The sequence below is a fragment of the Pelophylax lessonae genome, assembly GCF_965119305.1.
Source record: "Pelophylax lessonae genome assembly, chromosome: 3".
Lineage (NCBI taxonomy): Eukaryota > Metazoa > Chordata > Amphibia > Anura > Ranidae > Pelophylax > Pelophylax lessonae.
The window spans coordinates 236373461-236394013 of record NC_138770.1 but is presented as its reverse complement, the minus strand read 5'-3'; the positions used below and the strand labels follow the sequence as shown (position 1 = coordinate 236394013).

General features: G+C 38.8%; 1 protein-coding gene across 3 annotated transcripts in view; it reads right to left on the bottom strand.

The window, feature by feature from the left end:
* Positions 1-3234: 3234 nt before the first annotated feature.
* Positions 3235-20553, bottom strand: part of MED12L (mediator complex subunit 12L) — an 837051-nt gene continuing 819732 nt past the window's right edge. For all 3 annotated transcript variants that reach the window (XM_082251515.1, XM_082251517.1, XM_082251516.1), the window contains 3 exons: positions 20037-20099; positions 7094-7175; positions 3235-3713 (listed from right to left, as the gene is read on the bottom strand). In XM_082251515.1, coding sequence (XP_082107641.1) covers positions 3661-3713; positions 7094-7175; positions 20037-20099 — 198 coding nt within the window. In that variant the 3' untranslated portion in view covers positions 3235-3660. The remainder of the gene's footprint in view (positions 3714-7093; positions 7176-20036; positions 20100-20553) is intronic.

Genomic DNA, 20553 nt, shown 5'->3' with positions numbered 1-20553 from the left:
TGTCATATATAGTAGTGGAAGAAAAACTAACTATATATGACTTTCGACTTCTGCAGAACAATCAAGAAGTCCAGAGTTTGTAAGAACAGCTAAACAGGTAAAGTTCTGTCCGAATCTAAGTTCGAACTGAACTGAAAGCTCATCCTTCAAAAGAAGTAAATTGGGTGGTAAAAGAGCAAAAGAAATGAAACGTTTACAGAGGGATAGCAATAACCAAAGAATGGTTTGAATGATTAAGTTGTTTCAATTAATAAATCTCTTCCCTCAGATGGTAGCGCCCCCTCCATCACCTCCCACTAATGCTGAAGAACATACTTTGGGGCATGGCATATAAATAATATAAACTATGGATAATGCAAAATGCAACACGGATTAACAACTGGGCATGCATAAACACTTTTTACTTGCAATTTCACAGTGTTTGTAAAAAAAAAAATACTTCTGCTTTACATACTGTGATAAAATGAAAGTATGAAAAATTATTTCTGACTAGCTGCTATAAGACATTGCCCTCCGCACTTTTATTACACAAAAACCTATGTTAATATACAGGTTCAATTTATGTCTGACATGAGGGCAATTTAGGTAGTATTTAAGTTATTTATCACTTTATCTATCACATTAGATTGTTTATCAATTATAGGAAGTGCACACGTTATACACAGTACCCAAACTTAGCAATGGATTTAGGATGTATAAATATTCTGCTTCCTAATGATCCTGGTGCACCTTTCTTCAGTTCAGATCTACAAACTGACCTTTCAAGTTTGTTATTGTATTGTTAAATGTAACACAGCTCCACCAGTGGACACTACTGACACTGCACTGCAAGCAGATTTACACTGTTCAATCACCCCACTCAAACTTTTATACTGTAATAGGTCTCAAGCCCTAAATAACTCTTACAGGCCATTGACTGGCCCCAGTTGCACCCCTTCTTCCTTATTCTTCTACATATATGCTATATTACATTTTTATTTCCGTTTGCTATGACAGACAGCTATAATTGTTGCAAAAGTGATGCTCTTGATTTTGTTTTTATTACAAAGCTTTTTGTTAGCTTTTTTGCTTCCTTTTTTATTTTTATTGTATTGCCCCATTCATAACTAACTTTTAGAAGAAACAAAAGGACACATGACTTTGAAGTGAAACTCCAGCCAAAACTATTTTACTTGTTTTGGATAAAGTGGGTAGTGTTAGCATTAAGTCCTGGTTCACACATACTGTATGCGATGAGGGAACCCTGCAAATCCACTGCGGGTTCCCACATCACACTCGCAGGCAGTTCACACTGCCATATGCGAATCGCTGGGGGTTGTCAATACAAAGTTAACGACACCCCCCGATCAGTTTGCATATCGCAGTGCGAACTGTCAGTTTGGATATAAATCGGATCGCATACAGTAGGTGTGAACACCCATGCGATCCGATTCTGGTGCGGAACAAAATAGGGGTCCTGTGTGAGTTTGGTCCGAATGCGATGCAAATTCAGCCATACAATTTGTATGGCTGAATTAGCATTGCACAGACATCGCATGTGATTTGCAGAGCAGTGCGCTCCAAATCACATGCAATATGTGAACCGGCTCTTAGAGTGAGCAAGAATTCAATTTTAGCAAATTTTATAACTGGGACTTAATTTTCAATTATATCCGTGGAAGGTGGGCTTTGTTGTGTCTCAGGAACAAGAAATGAAGAAAAATCTCCTCCATGAGGACAAAATCAATAATAAAAATCTGAGATAAGTTCAGCCACTTCTACACTCTATCTTAAAGCATATCTAAACCTAAAAACAAAAATGTCATATATTGCAGTTTACTAATAGTTAGATGTGGTGACTGCATTCGTTTTCTGTTTTTAATATTTTTTTCCTTTATTTTCACCTGGTGATCTGGCAAATAACACACCTCCTGTCTTAAACTGGCCACACATGGATTGTAATTTGGATTATTCAGCAGAAACTGGCTTAAGTTCAATTTATATATGGCTGTGAGGTTGATCTATCGATCGACTTCTCATGAACTTGCTTGATAGAAAATTTTGCTTTGAGTAGAACTTGCAAACAATCGGAAGCAGCGCTGATCACTCAATTCTGAGGGTGGGGGAGTCCCGCTGTCAGAATACAATGACACAGCAGGGCTGAACAAATAAAAAAAATAAAAATTGGACTATGTATGGCCAACTTTATTATAGCAACTGAGACACCCTTGGAAAGCAGTATTTTCTAAAAAGGGTAGCATTAGACAGACCAGTAAGTTTACATGGACTTTACATAAGTTGCTAACAAATTACAGCCCAACTTCAACTAACATTTTTAAGAAGCTGCAGAAATTGTTTTTTTTTTTCTTCCTTTTAGCATAAAGGTTTTACATAAATAAATACATTTTACACAATAAATTAAAAATTTCACAGCCACCTCCCCACCGTGCATGCGCAAGATTGCACTGCTCTGTCAGCCTCATGGGATGTGTGATGTGTTCCAGGAGATTGCAGGTTGGAGGGGTTTGAAGGTCAAACTTCCATAATTCTTGCCTACACTGAGAATTGCAGAAGTAGAAGTGGGTATCTGTCAGAAAAAGGTACCCCCCCCCCCCCAAAAAAAAAAAAAAGCTTTCAAATATGTTAGAGGAGGGGGAGGAGAGGCAGAATAGCAGTACTTCCACCTTTAAGTGAAGGTCCACTTTAAGTATTTTTCTGCCATTGGGCTACCTTATCCCTTTACCCCTTATTGTGAATGAATCTGTGTGCTCTTTTGAGTAGTACAGTTTCTGGGATAAGCTTTATTCAGTTACTGAACAAAGCCCACACTCTGTGCCACAAGCAGCAATAACAGCAGTGTGTACAAAGCAATTGTAATAACACTATAATAAAACACACTACTGTTTATATCAGTAAATCTCGAATATCAAGTACTGAATCTAGTAAACATTTTAACCAAAAAAATAAAAGTAGCCTGTAAACATTTACTAAAATAAAAACAAAACTGAAGTTTGGGCAGCACGGTGTCTAACTAGTTAGCACTTCCGCCTAGCGGCACTAGGGGCGTCAGTTCAAATCCCAACCATGGCACTACCTGCCTGGAGTTTGCATGTTCTCCCTGTTCCTGCGTGGGTTTTCTCTGAGTACTCCGGTTTCCTCCCACTTTCCAAAGACATGCTGGTAGGTTAATTGGCTTCTGTCTAAATTGCCCCCAGTATCTGTATGAATGAATGCGAGTTAGGCAGCTTAGACTGATGTGAATGTACAATATATATGTAAATTGTCAGTGCTATAGAAGTACCTGTAATAAATAAATACATTTTAATTTAAGTAGGAAAACCCCAGCAATAAAGCCAGCCACTTTTATACAAGATCATGTTAAGTTAAATATGAAAGTATTATTTAATTCAGAAGTTTGGTCCAGTGCATCTGTAAAAGTCCATCTGCACATCGACAATGTCCTTGTCTGAGTATTAAAAAAAGAATAAAACACAGAACCTGCTTTTCTTTTGTTTTCCAAGCCAGCAAAATATTGTTTTCCAAAAACCTTTTCTTTGAAGGGAAAAGCAACACTCTCTGAAAGCATCCACACTACCTGGAAAAATTATAACTTTCTTATATTAGGTTGCCAAATATGTACAGTGCAATAAAAACCAAAATATCTTAGAATCTTGTCCAGGCTTAAAAGTTTGAAGGATCTCCATATAAATTGGCTGCTTGCTGTGCCTGGTTACCTGTGGGATAAAAGAAAAATTATAAGAATGTGCAGCGGAGTCATAAACATAATAGATAGATAGATAGATAGATAGATAGATAGATAGATAGATAGATAGATAGATAGATAGATAGATAGATAGATAGATAGATAGATAGATAGATAGATAGATAGATAGATAGATAGATAGATAGATAGATAGATAGATAGATAGATAGATAGATAGATAGATAGACAGATAGATAGCCTGTTTCCCTGAAAATAAGCCCTACCCCGAAAATAAGACCGATGATTTTTGGGGATACCATAAATAAATAAGACATCCCCTGAAAATCGGCCCTAGTGTGTTTTTTGTAGCCAAAATTAATATAAAACCCGGTCTTATTTTCGGGGAAACACGGTAGATACATAAATACTGTACATAGATATAGATATGAAACATCTTCCTCTATTAAGGAAACTGCCTTAATAAAGTAGAGCAAAGACTATGCGCAAACTCCAGAAACCTGAAAGCAACCAATTAGAAACTAATTTTAACAGCTAAAAGTACAAGAAACTAAAATCTGTTATTTGATGTTGCACATTACTGCTGCACTTTTTAGCATGTTACTGAATTCACCTGAATGAACTTATTTAATAAATATTTATTCTTGCAGTACCCAATAAATAAGTTAAACATAGAGTTGCCTTTATTTGTCCCCTTCTGAAAATGCTAACTGGCTCCATGTCTATGGCTTCATTATATTCTGAGTTACTGTCCTGGAGCAAGCAAGTACTAATGAAACCATAGGGGTTGATTTTCTAAGGGCCGATAGACTGCTAAGTTTGCAAGGGAAGTTAAACTTTGCAAGGCAAGTTGCAAATGAGCTGAACCTTTGCTAATTTTCATCATCCAATCATGTCCAAGCAAAAATGCAGTTTGTTTATTTTCTCTGCATTAGATTTGTATGAAGACACCAGACCCTAGTTGTCTGAGGTTTAAATAAGACAGATTTCACTGTCCTACTCCATAAGGAGGTTCTAATCAATGGCATCTAATCTAGTACGCTGAATTCTAGTTTCATGGATATGATTAGTGGTAAATGTAGGAGTGTTCTTACTTATTCCATATGACAATATGAATACTTTCTAAACAAAGGGCCAGTTTATTGTCCTTCAGACTTTAGGGGGGCCATACTGTTGCCATTGGGAGGAGAAAATCCCCTAGCATCAGTGGGAGGAAAAAATGTACATAGTGTCTATGGACATTAGGAGGAGGATCAGTGGCATATCATTAGTACTACTGAGAGGAATAGTATCCCATTGTTTGCAGTGGAAGGAATAGTGCCCAATTATTTATCTTGGTGGGAGGAAAAGTGCTCCATTGATGATGTCAGAGGAAGATGCCCCATTGTTGGTGTCAGTGGAAAGAATATTGCTCCATTGCTGGTGTCAGTGGAAGTAATACTGCCTCACTTTTGGTGTTGATGAAGGGAATAGTGCCTCATCGTTGGTGTCAGTGAGAGAAATAGGGGCTCATATCAGTGGGAGGAACAATATCCCAAGGGCCAGATAAAAGGCAAGCAAAGGGCCACAGTTTGGAGACCACTGATTTAGATAAAAAAGAATTAAAAAAAAATACATTATGGAGTTGATTTACTAAAACTGCATAAAAACCAATCAGCTTCCAGGTTTTTTTTTTTTGTCAAAGCTTAATTGAACAAGCTGAAGTTAAAAACTGATTGGCTACCATGCACAGCTGCACAAGATTTTGCACTCTCCAGTTTTAGTAAATCAATCCCTATGTTACTTTTACGCATTATTTATTTAAGTATATCACCTTTATCTGTAGGTTAGTTAAAAAAGTCAACAATTTCCATAGAGTGTACTTATTTTTTCACACAACGGTATATAATAATAATCTTAATATTCACTTTACTATACATTAAGATGAATTTACAAATGCATGAAGGAAATTTGTGATATGTTGCAAATCAAAACCTATTTTTTTGCAAAGTATATGGAAATGAATCTGTAAGGAAATATAGAATGAATTCCAAACTAGGCACTCACTGTTATCTGTGTATTATCAAGCCCTACATTAATAAAACTTATAGACCAGAAATTCTACATTTATGTGGGATCAAGAGAGACATGTTTCTTGTGCTAAAATGTACAGCATAATAAAAGATATACTGTACTATTGCTTTTGTGCCACTTGCTTGTATGCATTAAACATGTAAACTTGGAGTAAGGCTTGACTATGTTGTGTGGTTTTTAAGACTAGTGCCTTGTGAGACATAGCACCCTTAACATTTTATTATCAAGAGGTTCAAAAGGGATGTGGAAAATACCCATCTATAAAGCAATTCTCAATGATCTAAAATTTAAATAAATCAAAGAAACACATTCCTATTTGTTACTACAATTATACAGACTGTAGTTCATTCGCGTTATCCATAAATGCAAGGTTGGCACAAAATCTTCATCCAATGGAGACTTTGTTTTGCCAAAACACACAAAGGAATCTTCAGACAAACCTCATGTCCTAGTTTTTAGAACAGTTATTTGATATAATTTCAAACACTAATATGTAAAATTGAAACAAAGATTTATAACTAGTAGAAGTGAATGCACTGCATTTATGTGAAGTCCCTGTACTCCTCTCATTGTTGAACACATTGATGATAATACCCAAGAAAAAAAAAAAAAAAAACGAAAAAGCTGATAACTCAACATCTTAACATGGTTTTCCAAATTATCTGTAAATTCAACCGATTAATAATATGCATGTTAACTGACTGGCAGTTTAATCTAAACAGCCTCTACGTTTTCATTTCAGAAGCAGTAAAAATACCCTGCTAATCTTAAAATTAGCTCTCACACACAAGCAATGAATCAGTTGTGTCCGACTTTTATTAGAAGGGCTCCGGCTGTGGGATAACATGAACAGATTGAATGCTGCTGATAGTAATGCAAATGGCTACATGTATTTTTTAATCTTAAATCTAGGTAAAGCTTCATGTGCTTTAAGGAAAAAAAATCCTGGAAATGATAACTAAGCAATACAAAGCAAAACAGGAGATTTTATATCCATCCAAGAATTTAACCAGAATAATGAGATGGCTATTACTTGTTGTAACATTAGACATATTGGGTTTGATGTACTAAAACTGAAAAATGCTAAATCTGGTGCAGTTGTGCATGATAGCCAATCAGCTTCTAACTTCAGCTTGTTCAATTAAGTTTTGACAAAAAAAAAAAAAAGAAAGCTGATTGGTTTCTGTGCAGAGATTCTTTTCACTTTCCAGGTTTAGTATATCAAGCCAATTGTCTGTTTAACTAAAGAGAAAGGAACAGCCTGTTAACAAATAAACCTTATTTTCAAACAGATGTATTCAAATATATTTATGGTCTTACTTGAAAGTTGTTTTTGCAGCTGTCTGACCAAGGCTGCAGTTTGCTGTTGTTGTTGAGTTTGTTGTAAGCCTTGTCTGGGGAACTGTAAGACATGATTTAAAGACATCACATAATAACATATGAAAGGTATTAGAGATGTAACTCTGATGTACAGTATATTGCATATTGTATTTTATCATACCAATTCCATTTAGTGATTATTGGCCTGTAATTACGCACAAGTGTACACAGTAAACAACTAGTTGTCATGATAAAAGCACAGGTACAATCTAACCACAAATCTGTTTCATGCCAAAACATTCATTTATTGTGTTGGTAACAAAGAAACCAAGCAGCATTAGGCCCCATGTACACTGGGCTTAAAAAAAAAAAAAAAAAAAAAAAAAACGTCAGTTCCCTTGGCAGAAAAAAAATACTCATCTAGAGTGTTTTTTGTACACAATTTAGGATGGTTTAGCATTTATTTCTGCCAGAAAGCTCCAACCAGAAACACAAACCAGAAGGGTTTTTTCCTGCCTCTAAACACTGAGCTCAAAATATGCCTGTAATCGCACTGATGTGCATGGACACACATGCTTCTACAGGAAAAACACAACATTCCTGTAGAAGAAGCTATTTTTAAACCTAGTCTGCATGAAGCCTTAATATTTCAGTCATCAGATTTCATTTGGTCTGCCAAGTACACTTTGTCCTTAATCTTTACTAGGGATGATCGAACAGTTCGGGTCCACCATCAGTTTGGCCCGAACATTGGGTGTTCGAGGTTCGGCCGAATTTAGAACTTTTTGCCCAAAAAGTTCGGAATTCGGCAACCAGAACCGACCAAAATGCAATGCTTCAGGAAATGGGCTTTAAAAGCCCGTGATTGGACCAGAACCATTAGCAAAAGCCAATTGAGGGGGCAGGAGAATGCTAGGAATGTGATTGGAGTGACTAGGGGGTCCCTAGACCAATCATTAGTGAATACGCCCCCCAGTATATAAGATAGCCCCCGCCATATTCCTAGCATTGTTATACTGGAGATGGAAGAGAGTGGAAGCAGTTCTGTTAATTTTACTTTAAAAGTGTTATTTAGCATTTATTAGTGTGAGGAAAGGGATATCTAGATGTAGTTCTCTAGAGTGCTCCTTTACACTTAAGTTAGCTTCAAAAATTTAGTTTCTGTAGGGAAAGTGTTAAGTGTAAGGAGACCGTAGTGTAGTTTAGGGTTAACTGACAGTGACTGCTATGGAAGGGTGACAAAACCCTTCCATAGCAGGGTGACCGCTATAGAGAAATGATAATTTCTCTGAGTTGCTTCGGGACAGGAATATGGCTTCTCACCAGCAAGCATTTTTCATGCTGCAGGGGTTGCCACTGCCAGTGCTTTTTTGAGGACATGTTTGATGTCAGACATGACATCTGAACATGTGTATAGGGGGTATATATACACATATACGTCTGTATATATACCCCTAGACATATATAGGTGTGATAGTAGCAGAAATATATTACGCTAATGAAATCATTTACAGTAATATATTTCTGCTACTATCACACCTATATATGGCTAGGTGTCTATATACATATAATTATGTGTGTATATATACCACTATACACAAGTTCAGATGTTTTGCCTGCCTCAAGTTCTGTGGAACCATAGGGGTCCTCCATAATTTGCTAGGCCTTCCATAAGTAGTGAGCAGTGGCAGACTGATATACTGTCTGAAAGTGTCCAGCACCAATCCCACTCCATAGCGTCAGCAGCATGGGACCAGTGGAACTTCTCCTTTGATATCTCAGGTATGTAACCACTGGCACCAATGGTCATGTAAGCTGTCTGTAAGGAGAACATTCTTCCCACAGACCACTGAAGAGAATTCTTTCAACAACCCCCAAAAGCATGGGGGGTAGGTGACTACACTGACCACCATTGTGTTAGGCATTTTTTTTCACTGACCAGAAGTGTAACAATGCATGAATTCCATTGACCACCAAGGTAAGGGGGCCCTTCTCCCTTTGACCATTAACGCGGTATGGCTACTATACTTCGGGCTGTAGGTATAATCAATTTACACAGGGATTCCTTAAAACCTGAAAATGATTTCAAGGGTCATTCCATAGTAAAGAGGTTGGGAAAGGCTGCTCTACATATTCCAATTTGAAAGCGTCTGTAACACTCACTCAGAGTCATCCTCAGTAATTCTTCAAAAGTGAAGATGCACAAAATAAGTGCATCTTTCTAAATGTTGAAGAAACAACAAGTTCTCTGCTATTACCTTTATAATCAGATAAGAACAGCATTGAGGTCCAGGGGAAATTATCTGCAGCAAAGGGAAACTAAATCAGAAAGGGGCAAAAAAGATGATTTTCTGACTAATAAAAAGTAATAGGAATTTTCTGGTGTCTTCTGCTCTTTAATTCAACTTTTTTAAATGTATGCACCAAGTGTATGAAATACAAGTTTATTAAAAAGGCATTAACCACTTCAACACCAGAAACTTTCACCCCTTTTCTGCCCAGGCTAATTTTCAGATTTCTGTGTGTCACATATTAAATGGCAATTAGTCCTGTGACATTGTACCCAAACTAAATGTTTATCATTTTTTGAGACAAACAGAGCTTTCTTTTGGTGGTATGTAATCAACACTGCATGTTTTATTCTTTCTAAATAAATAAAAAAAGACCAAACATTTTTTTTTAATTAGTTTTTCTTTGTTTCTGTTATACAATTTTGCAAATAAGTTTTGCATTGATGAGCATTGATGAGGCTGCACTGCTGTGCACTGATGAGGCTGCACTGCTGTGCACCGATGAGGAGGCACTGATGAGGAGGCACTGTTAAGCTACTTTGATGAACACCCATAAGCTGCACAGATGGGCATTGATGAGGAGACACTGATGAGCCTGTTCTGAAAAGCTGCACTGATGGGGCTGCACTGGTAATCAGGGCACTGATAAGGCTGCACTTATCACCAGGGCACTGTGTACCAGTGTAAAATATTGTACTTACGGTGCACCTCACAGATCCGGGTCTCTCCATCCCTCACATGGTCTCTGTGTGAGGAAAGGAAAGCAGATATCTGGCAAAGGAATGGAGTCTGTTTACACTGTGACAGCTGTGATTGGACACAGCTGATCACATGGTAAAGGACATAAGTGATTGGTCCTTTAACCTGATCAGTGATTGGCTGTGTCCAAGACACATAGCAGTCACATAGCACTCCCAATGCACACCCTAGGGGGCATATGGGGGGGGACAAACATGTGGGAGGACATCCAGGGACACCCTCCCGGAACTGGAGAGCCGTGCTGTAGCCATATATCACCTATAGCATGGGCGAGAAGTAGTTAAACTGATTGTAAAGGTAGAAGGTTTTTATACTTTAATGCATTCTATGCATTAGGGTAAAAAAACCTGTGCGCAGCACCCCCCCCCCCACCCACCCACCCATATACCTACTGGAGCCTGATTCAGCACTCTGCCTTACAGCTCTCTGTTCTCTCCCTTCCTATATATTTGTTTACAATCACTTTAAAGGTCGAATGAATGGTGTTCTGGGAGGATGCATTTCACCACAATGGCAACATTGGGAAAAATATTTCAGCATCTATAATATTTGATAAAGCAGATTAGATTCCTGTCAGTCCATTATCATTGGCTATGTATCTGCTATCTATAATGTGGCTAAACAGAGCAGTAATAGCTGGAATAATGGGAAACATGCCAGTGAGAAGCAGCTTTAGAACTCAATACACGCGAATTACAGTTTTATTGATATCAGATGATCACCCTGTCAGAAATTCATAAGATTCTTTCCAATGACAAGGGATCCATAAAACACAAGACGCATAATCCAATTTACTTTAAACTGGTATAGTTAATGCAGGAGCATACCTAGAGCATTTGGCACCCGAGGAAGATCCTATATCTGGCACATCCCCAACTTGGTGGTGGAGGGATGGGATCAGTGGCAGGGGGATCATGGTGGGGTGATGGGATCAGTGGCAGAGGGATAGTGGTGGAGGGATAGGATCAGTGGCAGAGGTATGATGGTGGAGGGATGAGATCAGTGGCAGAGGGATGATGGTGGAGCGCCGTGGAGGGATGAGATCAGTGGCAGAGGGATGGTGGTGGAGGGAAGAGATCAGTGGCAGAGGGATGGTGGTGGAGGGACAGGATCAGTGACAAACAGTAATCAGTGCTCTCAGTCAGTCGATTCCCCCTTCTCCATACTCAGTGTGTCTCTGCCTCCCTTTTCCCAATAGCTGTCTAAATAGCTTAAAAAGAAGAGTACATTATGGAACCGCAAAGCTTTTTGTTCAAAGCAGCTGAAAAAAATAATGTCCCTTATATAAATACAGGAGACAGTCAAAGCAGATAATTATTGTAGTATACAGTGTATTATTGTAATATATATTGCTATCCACTTGGCACAGCAAATAATCACTGGTGCCTGTAAAAATTATATTGTGTGCAGGCACGAATGCAGGATGACAAACACACTGTGACCTGCTCAGCTCCCCTTGGGTGGTTGGAGCCTAAACCTTTAGTGGTATACTTCAACAACATACTGCCCAGGACCTCTTTTTTCTGGCCTCTGCCAGCAAATACGCAGGCAAGGCTGAGAATTGTGTGAGAAGCTGTTCCCAGCAAGAACCCTGCATCAATCACATTTTCCTTTTTACATTTTGATGGCTTTTTAAATTCCCTGGACTACTCTCCTTTGTGGGTGAATTGCCCCCTTTAAGATCTTCTAAACTGGACTACAATCCTAGGCCTGCAACTTGAGGAAATATGGGGGAGTCTTGCATGTACTAAAATCACTTCCACCTTATCATGAGTGTACTTTTCGCCTGGATATTCACCTTTTCTAATTAAATATATATGGTACTTGTAGCTAAGAGTCTGCTTCTGTCTAGATAGAGGAACTTTTGGAAGATCTTGTGCTGTTGGGAGATGTACTACAATCACCTTCACCTAATCCAGCTTGTCTGCATGCCAGGTAAGGTTCTTTCTGGTCTCTATACATGTCTATTGACGTTTGTTAACTGCTTTACTTTTTGCCTGAATCTCTTCCCTGCTCTAATGAAAATGTAAATGGTGCTTGTATTTGAGAGTCTTCTTCTGTCTAGATAGGAGAATTGTGGAGAGATCTTGTGCATGTATTACAATTTATTGTTATATCTTTATATGATGCTTCCTTCCATAAATACATGAAATTTGAAAATATAGTTGTTTGGAGTGGTGCCTATGATTTAGTTATAATAAAGATTGGTATGATAGTGAGGATCAGTCTTTTGCATTTTATCAGTTTTAATGTGTTTTTTTTTTTGGCATGCTTTTCAAATGATAAGGACAGTTGTCATGGGAGACTAATATGACAAGGCTCCGCTGTATTTTCAAATGTTTGAAGAATGGTCAGCCTTAAAAAAATATCTGTTATAAAGAAACCAATAAAAAGGTTATATCTGATATATAATGGAAATTAATATAGGTATTGAAGTAACCACGATTGTAACTTTAGAAGCTCTTTTACAGGCTGGGGGTCATTAATATGTGCATTCCGGTCAGTTGCTGAAAAGTAAACAAAGTTATGTCTCCAGTATCTGTATAGTAGGCTAGTAATGTACCCCAGTAGTTACTGTGATATCAGTACAAGAGGCTGGAAATGTACTTTACTAGTGACCCTGGTATCTGTTCAAGAGGCTTAAACTGTACATCAGAAGGCACCCTGGTGTCAGTACCAGAAGCCAGAAATGTACCTCAGTAGTGACCCTTGTATCTCTACAAGAGGCTGGAAATGTACATCAGTAGGTACCCTGGTATCAGTTACAGAAGCCAGAAATTTACCTCTGTAGTGACCCTGGTATCTCTACAAGAGCCTCAAAATTTACATCAGTAGGCACCCTGGTATCAGTACCAGAAGCCAGAAATGTACCTCAGTAGTGACCCCGGTATCTTTATAAGAGCCTCAAAACTTACATCAGAAGGCACCCTGGTATCAGTACCAGAAGCCAGAAATGTACCTCAGTAGTGACCCTTGTATCCCTACAAGAGGCTGGGAATGTACATCAGTAGGTACCCTGGTATAAGTTACAGAAGCCAGAAATTTACCTCTGTAGTGACCCTGGTATCTCTATAAGAGCCTCAAAATTTACATCAGTAGGCACCTTGGTATCAGTACCAGAAGCCAGAAATGTAGTGACCCTGGTACAATACTCTGTATATACCTATGTACAATAGGCTAGTTATATACAGTACATAATTAGTGACCCTGGTATTAGTACAAGATCTTTACAAAAGGCTGGAAATGTACCTTATTAGTTCCCCTTGCATCCTTACGGGGGATTCCTTTGCAGTTCTTTTTTCTGCCACAAGATGGCCCCCATCTCATAGGCAACATATTGCAACCCACTGAGCCCAGTTCATTCTGGATCCACCACCATTTGTGAATGGGCAGTGATAGGAGAAGAAGCATAGTAACTAGTTTAACTCTCTGTCAGCTTTTCCCTCCCATCAGCATGCTCCTTGTCTGCATGTGAACTGGCTGGGTCCATGTATTGCTTCTTTCTCTCACATTCTAGCCCTGCTAGACAGGGACTGCACTAGGCTGATACCAGTTGAAATTGAATTACCTACACTGCATATAAAAGCCCTTTCACGCTAAGGCGCTTGCAAACAGGCCATAAAACTCTGAGCGCTTTTCTAGCGCTTTTCAGGCGCCAGCGGTGTATTTTTCTATAGACACAAAACTCAAAACCTGCTTCAAGAACCATTTTGAGGCACTTTTGAAGTGCTTTTTGGTGCTTTTGAGGTGCTGGAGAGGAAAGAGGCGCTTTTTTTTTAGCATTTTAAAGATGCTGCAGGATTTTTTTTTACCCCCCACCAGTGCACCGCTCCAGTGTGAAAGCATTCATTGATTTCAATGGTAATAGTTTTTTGCAAGCTTTTCAGGTGCTTTTTTTTAGCACCAAAGCACTTGAAAATGGCCTCAGTGTGAAAGGGGTCTTAATAAAGTATTACTAATAACAGAACTGCACTAATTTGTGTCTTTTATATCGGCTAAAAGTTCAGATTCAATTTTTTGCATTCCCTTTTTAGCTTCAAGCTGCAGTACAGGATAAGATTTATCAGTTTCAGACTGAAAGGCAACTTCTTATAATAGTGCGATGATATAGCTAACACAAAGTGATAATTTAAATAAATCTGGCACAATAACTATTTTTCTTCAGTCATGAACATAACTAACTTCTTAGTTCATCAAGTGACCCAGGTCAAGCGCCTCACTAAGATTTTCCCATAATGTGAAAGGACGTCAGAGGAACTCATAGGGGAAAACAATTCTACAAACCAATAGGTTTCACCAAACATTTCTTTGCTCTAAATTTCACATCAAGTCATTAGATATCACATGCACATCTAATTACACACGGGGGGAAGATTCATGCTCCTTGCTCAAACATAACATCAGAATGCGGTCTATCCCCTTCCAAACTCTAAATCACTATACCTGCAAGGAATGTTTCATAAAATGCATTTGTTTCTCTCCTACATAGGGAGAAACTTTATTTTCTTAGTTTTATTTTCCATATATAATGGCTGGCTTGCACTTTAAAGGACTCAGGAGAAATACCTGTGTGACACAACCTCAAATGTGTAGTATGCAATGCAATAGATGTGAAATCATTCAGAAGTCTGTATGACTCCAATTTTCAGACAGAATGGAAATAAAAACAAAAAATGTAAGCATATAAATGACGGCTCCACTGCTGATTTTGTATGGCTGGATTGAAATGATGAATTACTGGGAACTAGGTTGTAAAATATTATATTGTAACATAAGCAGAAGGGAGTAAAATACAGTAATTAACGATTTCTTGCTATTACACCAAAAAAGATGTATGGTTATTTAATGATTTGCAGACATCCAAACTAAATTAAGAGATGAAAAAATAACATTTGTTAACTCTCAGACCAAAGAAGTAGAGTAAGGACATCTAATGTGTGGCAGTTATACTTTGGTAGGTCTATAACATCAGTGTCCTTTCTAAAAATTTCACTCAAAATATATTCTTTTATAAACTACACTGTGTGCACAATTATTAGGCAAGTGAGTATTTTGACCAAGTCATCATTTTTATCCATAATTTCAACCCAAGCTGTATAAACTTGAATATTTATTGGATTTAAGCAAATCAGATGATGTGTATTTGCGTAATGAGGGAGGGTGTGGCCTAAGGAGATCAACACCCTATATCAGTGATGGCGAACCTTGGCACCCCAGATGTTTTGGAACTACATTTCCCATGATGCTCATGCACTCTGCAGTGTAGTTGAGCATCATGGGAAATGTAGTTCCAAAACATCTGGGGTGCCAAGGTTCGCCATCACTGCCCTATATCAAGGTGTGCAAAATTATTTCCTCGGGCATAATGGACCAAAAACAGATCTAACTGACTCTGAAAAGTCAAACATTTTAAAAAGTCTTTCAGAGGGATTCAGCACTCTTGAAATTGCTAAGATATTGGGGCTTGATCACAGAACCATCAAATATTTTGTTGCAAATAGTCAACAGGGTTGCAAGAAATGTGTTGAAAAAAAAAAGACGCAAATAAACTGCCGGAAATTTGAAAAGAATCAAACGTGACCAATCACCCGTTATCCTCTACTGCTGTCATATTCCAGAACTGCAACCTACCTGGAGTGCCAAGAAGTACAAAGTGTTCAGTGCTCAGAGACATGGCAAAGGTAGGGAAGGCTGAAACCCGACCCCCACTGAACAACACAAGTTGAAACTTCAAGACTGGGCCAAGTAATATCTGAAGACAGATTTTTCAAAGGTTTTATTGACTGATGAGATAAGGGTGACTCTTGACGGACCAGATGGAGGGGCCTGTGGCTCAATCAGTAATGGGCACAGAGCTCCACTTTGACTCAGATGCCAGCAAGGTGATGGTGGGGTACTGGTATGGTCTTGAGTTTTTAAATATGAACTAGCTGGACCTTTTCAGGCTGAAGATGAACTCAAAATCAATTCCCAATCCTACTGTCAGTTTTTACAAGGCACTTTCTTCAAGCAGTGGTACAGGAAAAATTCTGCATCTTTCAAGAGGACCATGATATTTATGCAGGACAATCCTCCATCACATGCTTTGAAGTACTCCACTGCATGGCTAGCCAGTAAAGGCCTTAAAAATGAAAGAAAAATGACATGACCCCCTTCTTCATCTGACCTAAACCCTTTTGAGAACTTGTTGGCCCATCCTAAACAAGACATTTACGGTGAAGGAAAACGTTACACCTCTCTGAAAAGTGTCTGGGAGGCTGTGGTTGCACAAAAAGTTGATCGTCAACAGATCAAGAAACAGATCAAGAAATTGACAGACTCCATGAAAAACAGAAACTGACTGTTATTGAAAAACGGGTGGCTATATTGGTCACTAATTTTTTTTTTTTTTGAATGTCAGAAATGCTTATTTGAAAATTTTGAGTTGTTTGTTTATTATTCTCACTTTAACAGATGAAAATAAATAAGTGAGATTGGAAAATTTTCGTTTTTCATTAAGGCCCCCTTCACACTTGGACGACCTGAAAGTCATGTGACTTTAATGCGATTTGAATCAATGCCTGAGTAATCTTGAGGTCTATGGACCTCAAGTCGCATCAAAGTCGGACCAAAGTAGTGCAGGGACTACTTTGAAGTCACTGTGGCTTGAAGTCGCACAGATATGAACGGTACTCATTGGAAAGCACGGGGTACAACTTGTCGTGCGACTTTCCATCAAGTCTCAGAACAAGTCACACAAGTGCGAAAGGGGCTTTAGTTGCATAATAATTCTGCACACTAATAGTTGCCCAATAATTGTGCACACATAGATATTCTCCTAAGAAAGCCAAAACCCCATTTTTATTTTCCTAAATATTCAGGTTTGAGGTTTATTAACATTTTGGATTTACCGAGAGCACTGTAGTTGTTCAAAAATGAAATGAATCCTCAAAAATCCAACTTGCCTAATAATTGTGCACACAATGTTCATATGTATTGAGGAAAATAGAGAATAGAGAAGCAAACATGCACAGGTTTTTCAAAGAGAAAACATATATACAGAAAGAGGGTAACACAGGAGGAGAAAGTCTGTAGACAATTCTTATAAGAAGTATTATGATGTTGGCCTTGTATAAGATGATTTTATGCATTATATTATGTTGGGTAAGGAAAGTTGTCTTTTTTTAGAGAAAGTCATTAGAATTTATTAAAGTATTTGTGAAGGCTGAAGGTTTTTACCTTCATGCATCGTATGCATGAAGGTAAAAAACTTCAGTGTGCAGCTCCTCTCCTGGGTCTCTCCCTCCTCATTGGCTGTGATGCAGCAGCAGAGACCATTGGCTCCTGCTGCAGCCAATTACAGCAAGTGAGGGGGGGAGCAGGGCTAAGCCGCACCTTCTGTGTGTTATGGATACAGAGAGCCGCCTTGGAGCGAGCATGCACGAGTGCCTCCATAGCAAGTGTGGGACACTCGGCAAGGGAGAGGGATTGCCACTGGGGGCCCAGAGATAAGGGGGATTGGTCCTGCTCTGTGCAAAACCATCAGTATTCTCAATTTACAATGATGGGCCCTAGGTTAAATTTCTACCACAATGTGCATGCAGTTAGCAGCTTTCACCCTAAAAACATACTTGTAGTTTTTAATCTGATCAGATTGGCTATAGTTTCTGATAGGGACTTTAGACTATAAGCCTCTCTGGTACTTACACTATAATCATAATTTCAGCTCTCATACTGGTCCTTGTATTTCTGGAAGAATCCATTTACATTGTCCTATAGTCGGGGCCAACCAAAGTCCTCATTCTAGCAAGTCCCTAGATTACCTACATTAAAAATGGAAATTTAGGTCTATTCATACCTAATATGTGCTTTAAAGTGTATTTCTAGGCAAAACCTTTCTGTTTTGGATAGAGTGGGGAAGAGGTATACCCTCTGTCAGGTTTATTATTGCTCTCTGTATCCCCATTGAAGGAATTCACCCTCATATTTGCACTGGTGACTGCTGTTAGAAAGAATAAAAGCGAAGAGAAATTTAAAATGATAGAGTTGCCCCTAGAACAATAATAAAGGGGAAATCTTTCAAAAGGAAAACCTGTTCTGAGGACAAGCAGGAATTTCCACCACTTTGGGAGATTTACTCTATCTCTCTGTTGTGTTTTTAGGACAGGGAGTGAGGAATTCAATTCCCCAAAGGTGTACAGACAGCAAAAAATAAACTAGCAGCAGCTTTAACCACTTGCTGACCGTATACTGTATATATATATATATATACACGTCGGCAGAGTGGCTCTCCCAGGCAAAACCACATATCGGTACGTCATTTGCCTGGGAGGAGCTATGGGGCGAGCGCGCGCCACTGGGGGTGAGCGCGTGCCCGTCCCCGATCGTCAGCCGGGAAGCTGGTACGTTTGTCAGGCTGCTCCGATTACCGAATGACACTCTCGATCTTTCCCCGCTGAGAGAAAAGGACGGACGGCTGATGTAAACACAGCAGTCCGTCCTTCTGCCTTCAATGATCACAGAGACTATGCGATCCTGCTATGTAGGATTGCATGTCTCTGTGATCATTTGAAAAGCCCAACCCTCCACAGCTAGAATCACTCCCCTAGGCTTACATTTAACCCCTTGATCACCAACAGTATTAACCCCTTCCCTGCCAGTATCATTATTACAGTAACAGTGCAAATTTTTAGCACTAATTACTGTAGTAATGTCACTGGTACTCCCAAAAGTGTCAAAAATGTCAGTCAGGGGTCCGATCTGTCCGCGGCAATGTCACAGTCCCGCAAAAAATTGCAGATCGCCGCCATTACTAGTAAAAAAAAAAAACAATAAAAATGACATAAATATTTCCTGTAGTTAGTAGACGCAATAACTTTTGCGCAAACCAATCAAAATACGCTTATTGCGATATTTTTTTTACCAAAAATATGTAGCAGAAAAAAAAATGGCCTAAAATGTTAAAAAATTTTGACTTTTAATTTTTTTCGGGAATGTCATATAGCAGAATGTGAAAAATATTGCTTTTTTTTCAAAATTGTCCCTCTTTTTGTTTGTAGCGCAAAAAATAAAAAAATCGCACAGGTGATCACATACCACCAAAAGAAAGCTCTATTTGTGGGAAAAAAATGACGTCAATTTTGTTTGGGTACAGCCTTGCACGACCGCGCAATTGTCCTTTGAAGTCACGCAGTGCCAAATCGCAAAATAGGGCCTGGTCATTAAGCAGGAAAATCTTCCGGTCCAGAAGTGGTTAAAGTAGAATTAAACCATCAGCGTATTTAGTTTAACATATTGAGCACACTAAAATAAACATTCCACAGTAAACCTTTTGTTTTGTTTTTTTTCTTTTCTGGTCTAGATTCAGAAGCAAAGGGTTAACAGTGGACAATGCAGTCTCGAGCAGTTCTGTTAGTTTGGAGAGCGGAGAGGGGAGGAAGAAGAAGTTGCAGAGTTGTGCTTTGCCATATTAGGCTATTGGGGCTGTGTGTTTTTATTGATACACACTGTGTAGGGAGACAACTCAAGTCTCTGCATGCAAGAGTGACTCCATAGCATGCTGCAAGAGAAAGGAGCCATCCTGCTTAAACAGGAGGCAGCAGTCATGGCACTAGTTTAAACTGGAACATAGGCAAGAATTAAAGATAAAGATGCTACCTATATAGTAAGTGACTGAATGAGCTGTTGAAAGTGCTTAAAATAACCAAGGGTTTAATATCACTTTATCCACTTTCTACCCTATCCAAAACATAAAAAAGTGTTGGTTTATATATACACACTTCAATTGAATCAGTTCTAAAAATGTGTCACAGTGGAGTGTGATTTTATATTCTGATCCTAAAATAGATATATATTTTTTTGTTTATTCTGTAAAGATACTTCAATATAGATAAAAAAATATATACTGTACTTACCAAAGGCTGTTGTGCTTGCATGGCTTGCATGCCAATGGCTTGTTGGGTCTGTTGTTGCTGCAGCTGAAAAATATGCATCAAAGGTTTAGACACCAACATTTTTTCATTTGCCATTCACATACCACAAATATTGACAGTAATCTAATATGATTACCTGCTGCCTGCCCTGATCTTGGTACCATCTTTAGGACTCCACTTGCCCACTTTCCAGGCTGAATCTTGGAACCGTTTACTGGAACATGCTTACCCACGGCATGCCGTGACCTTGCACTATTGCATGGATGGTCTCTAGCAGCGCCACAGGCATGGCCCGATTTGCTTCTAGGCTACAGGTAGCCTTTCCTATTATTTTCACCCAGTCCCAGTGTTGTGTGGCCGGCAATTATAGCATTTTGTACTACGGCCTGGGGGCAACTAAGCACTGATAGGCCTGCTTGCCTTCAGAGAACAGGGGTTGCTATGGGCAGAGGAAACACTCGCTAGCTATAGATCCTGATCTAGGCACTGGGCTGTGTGT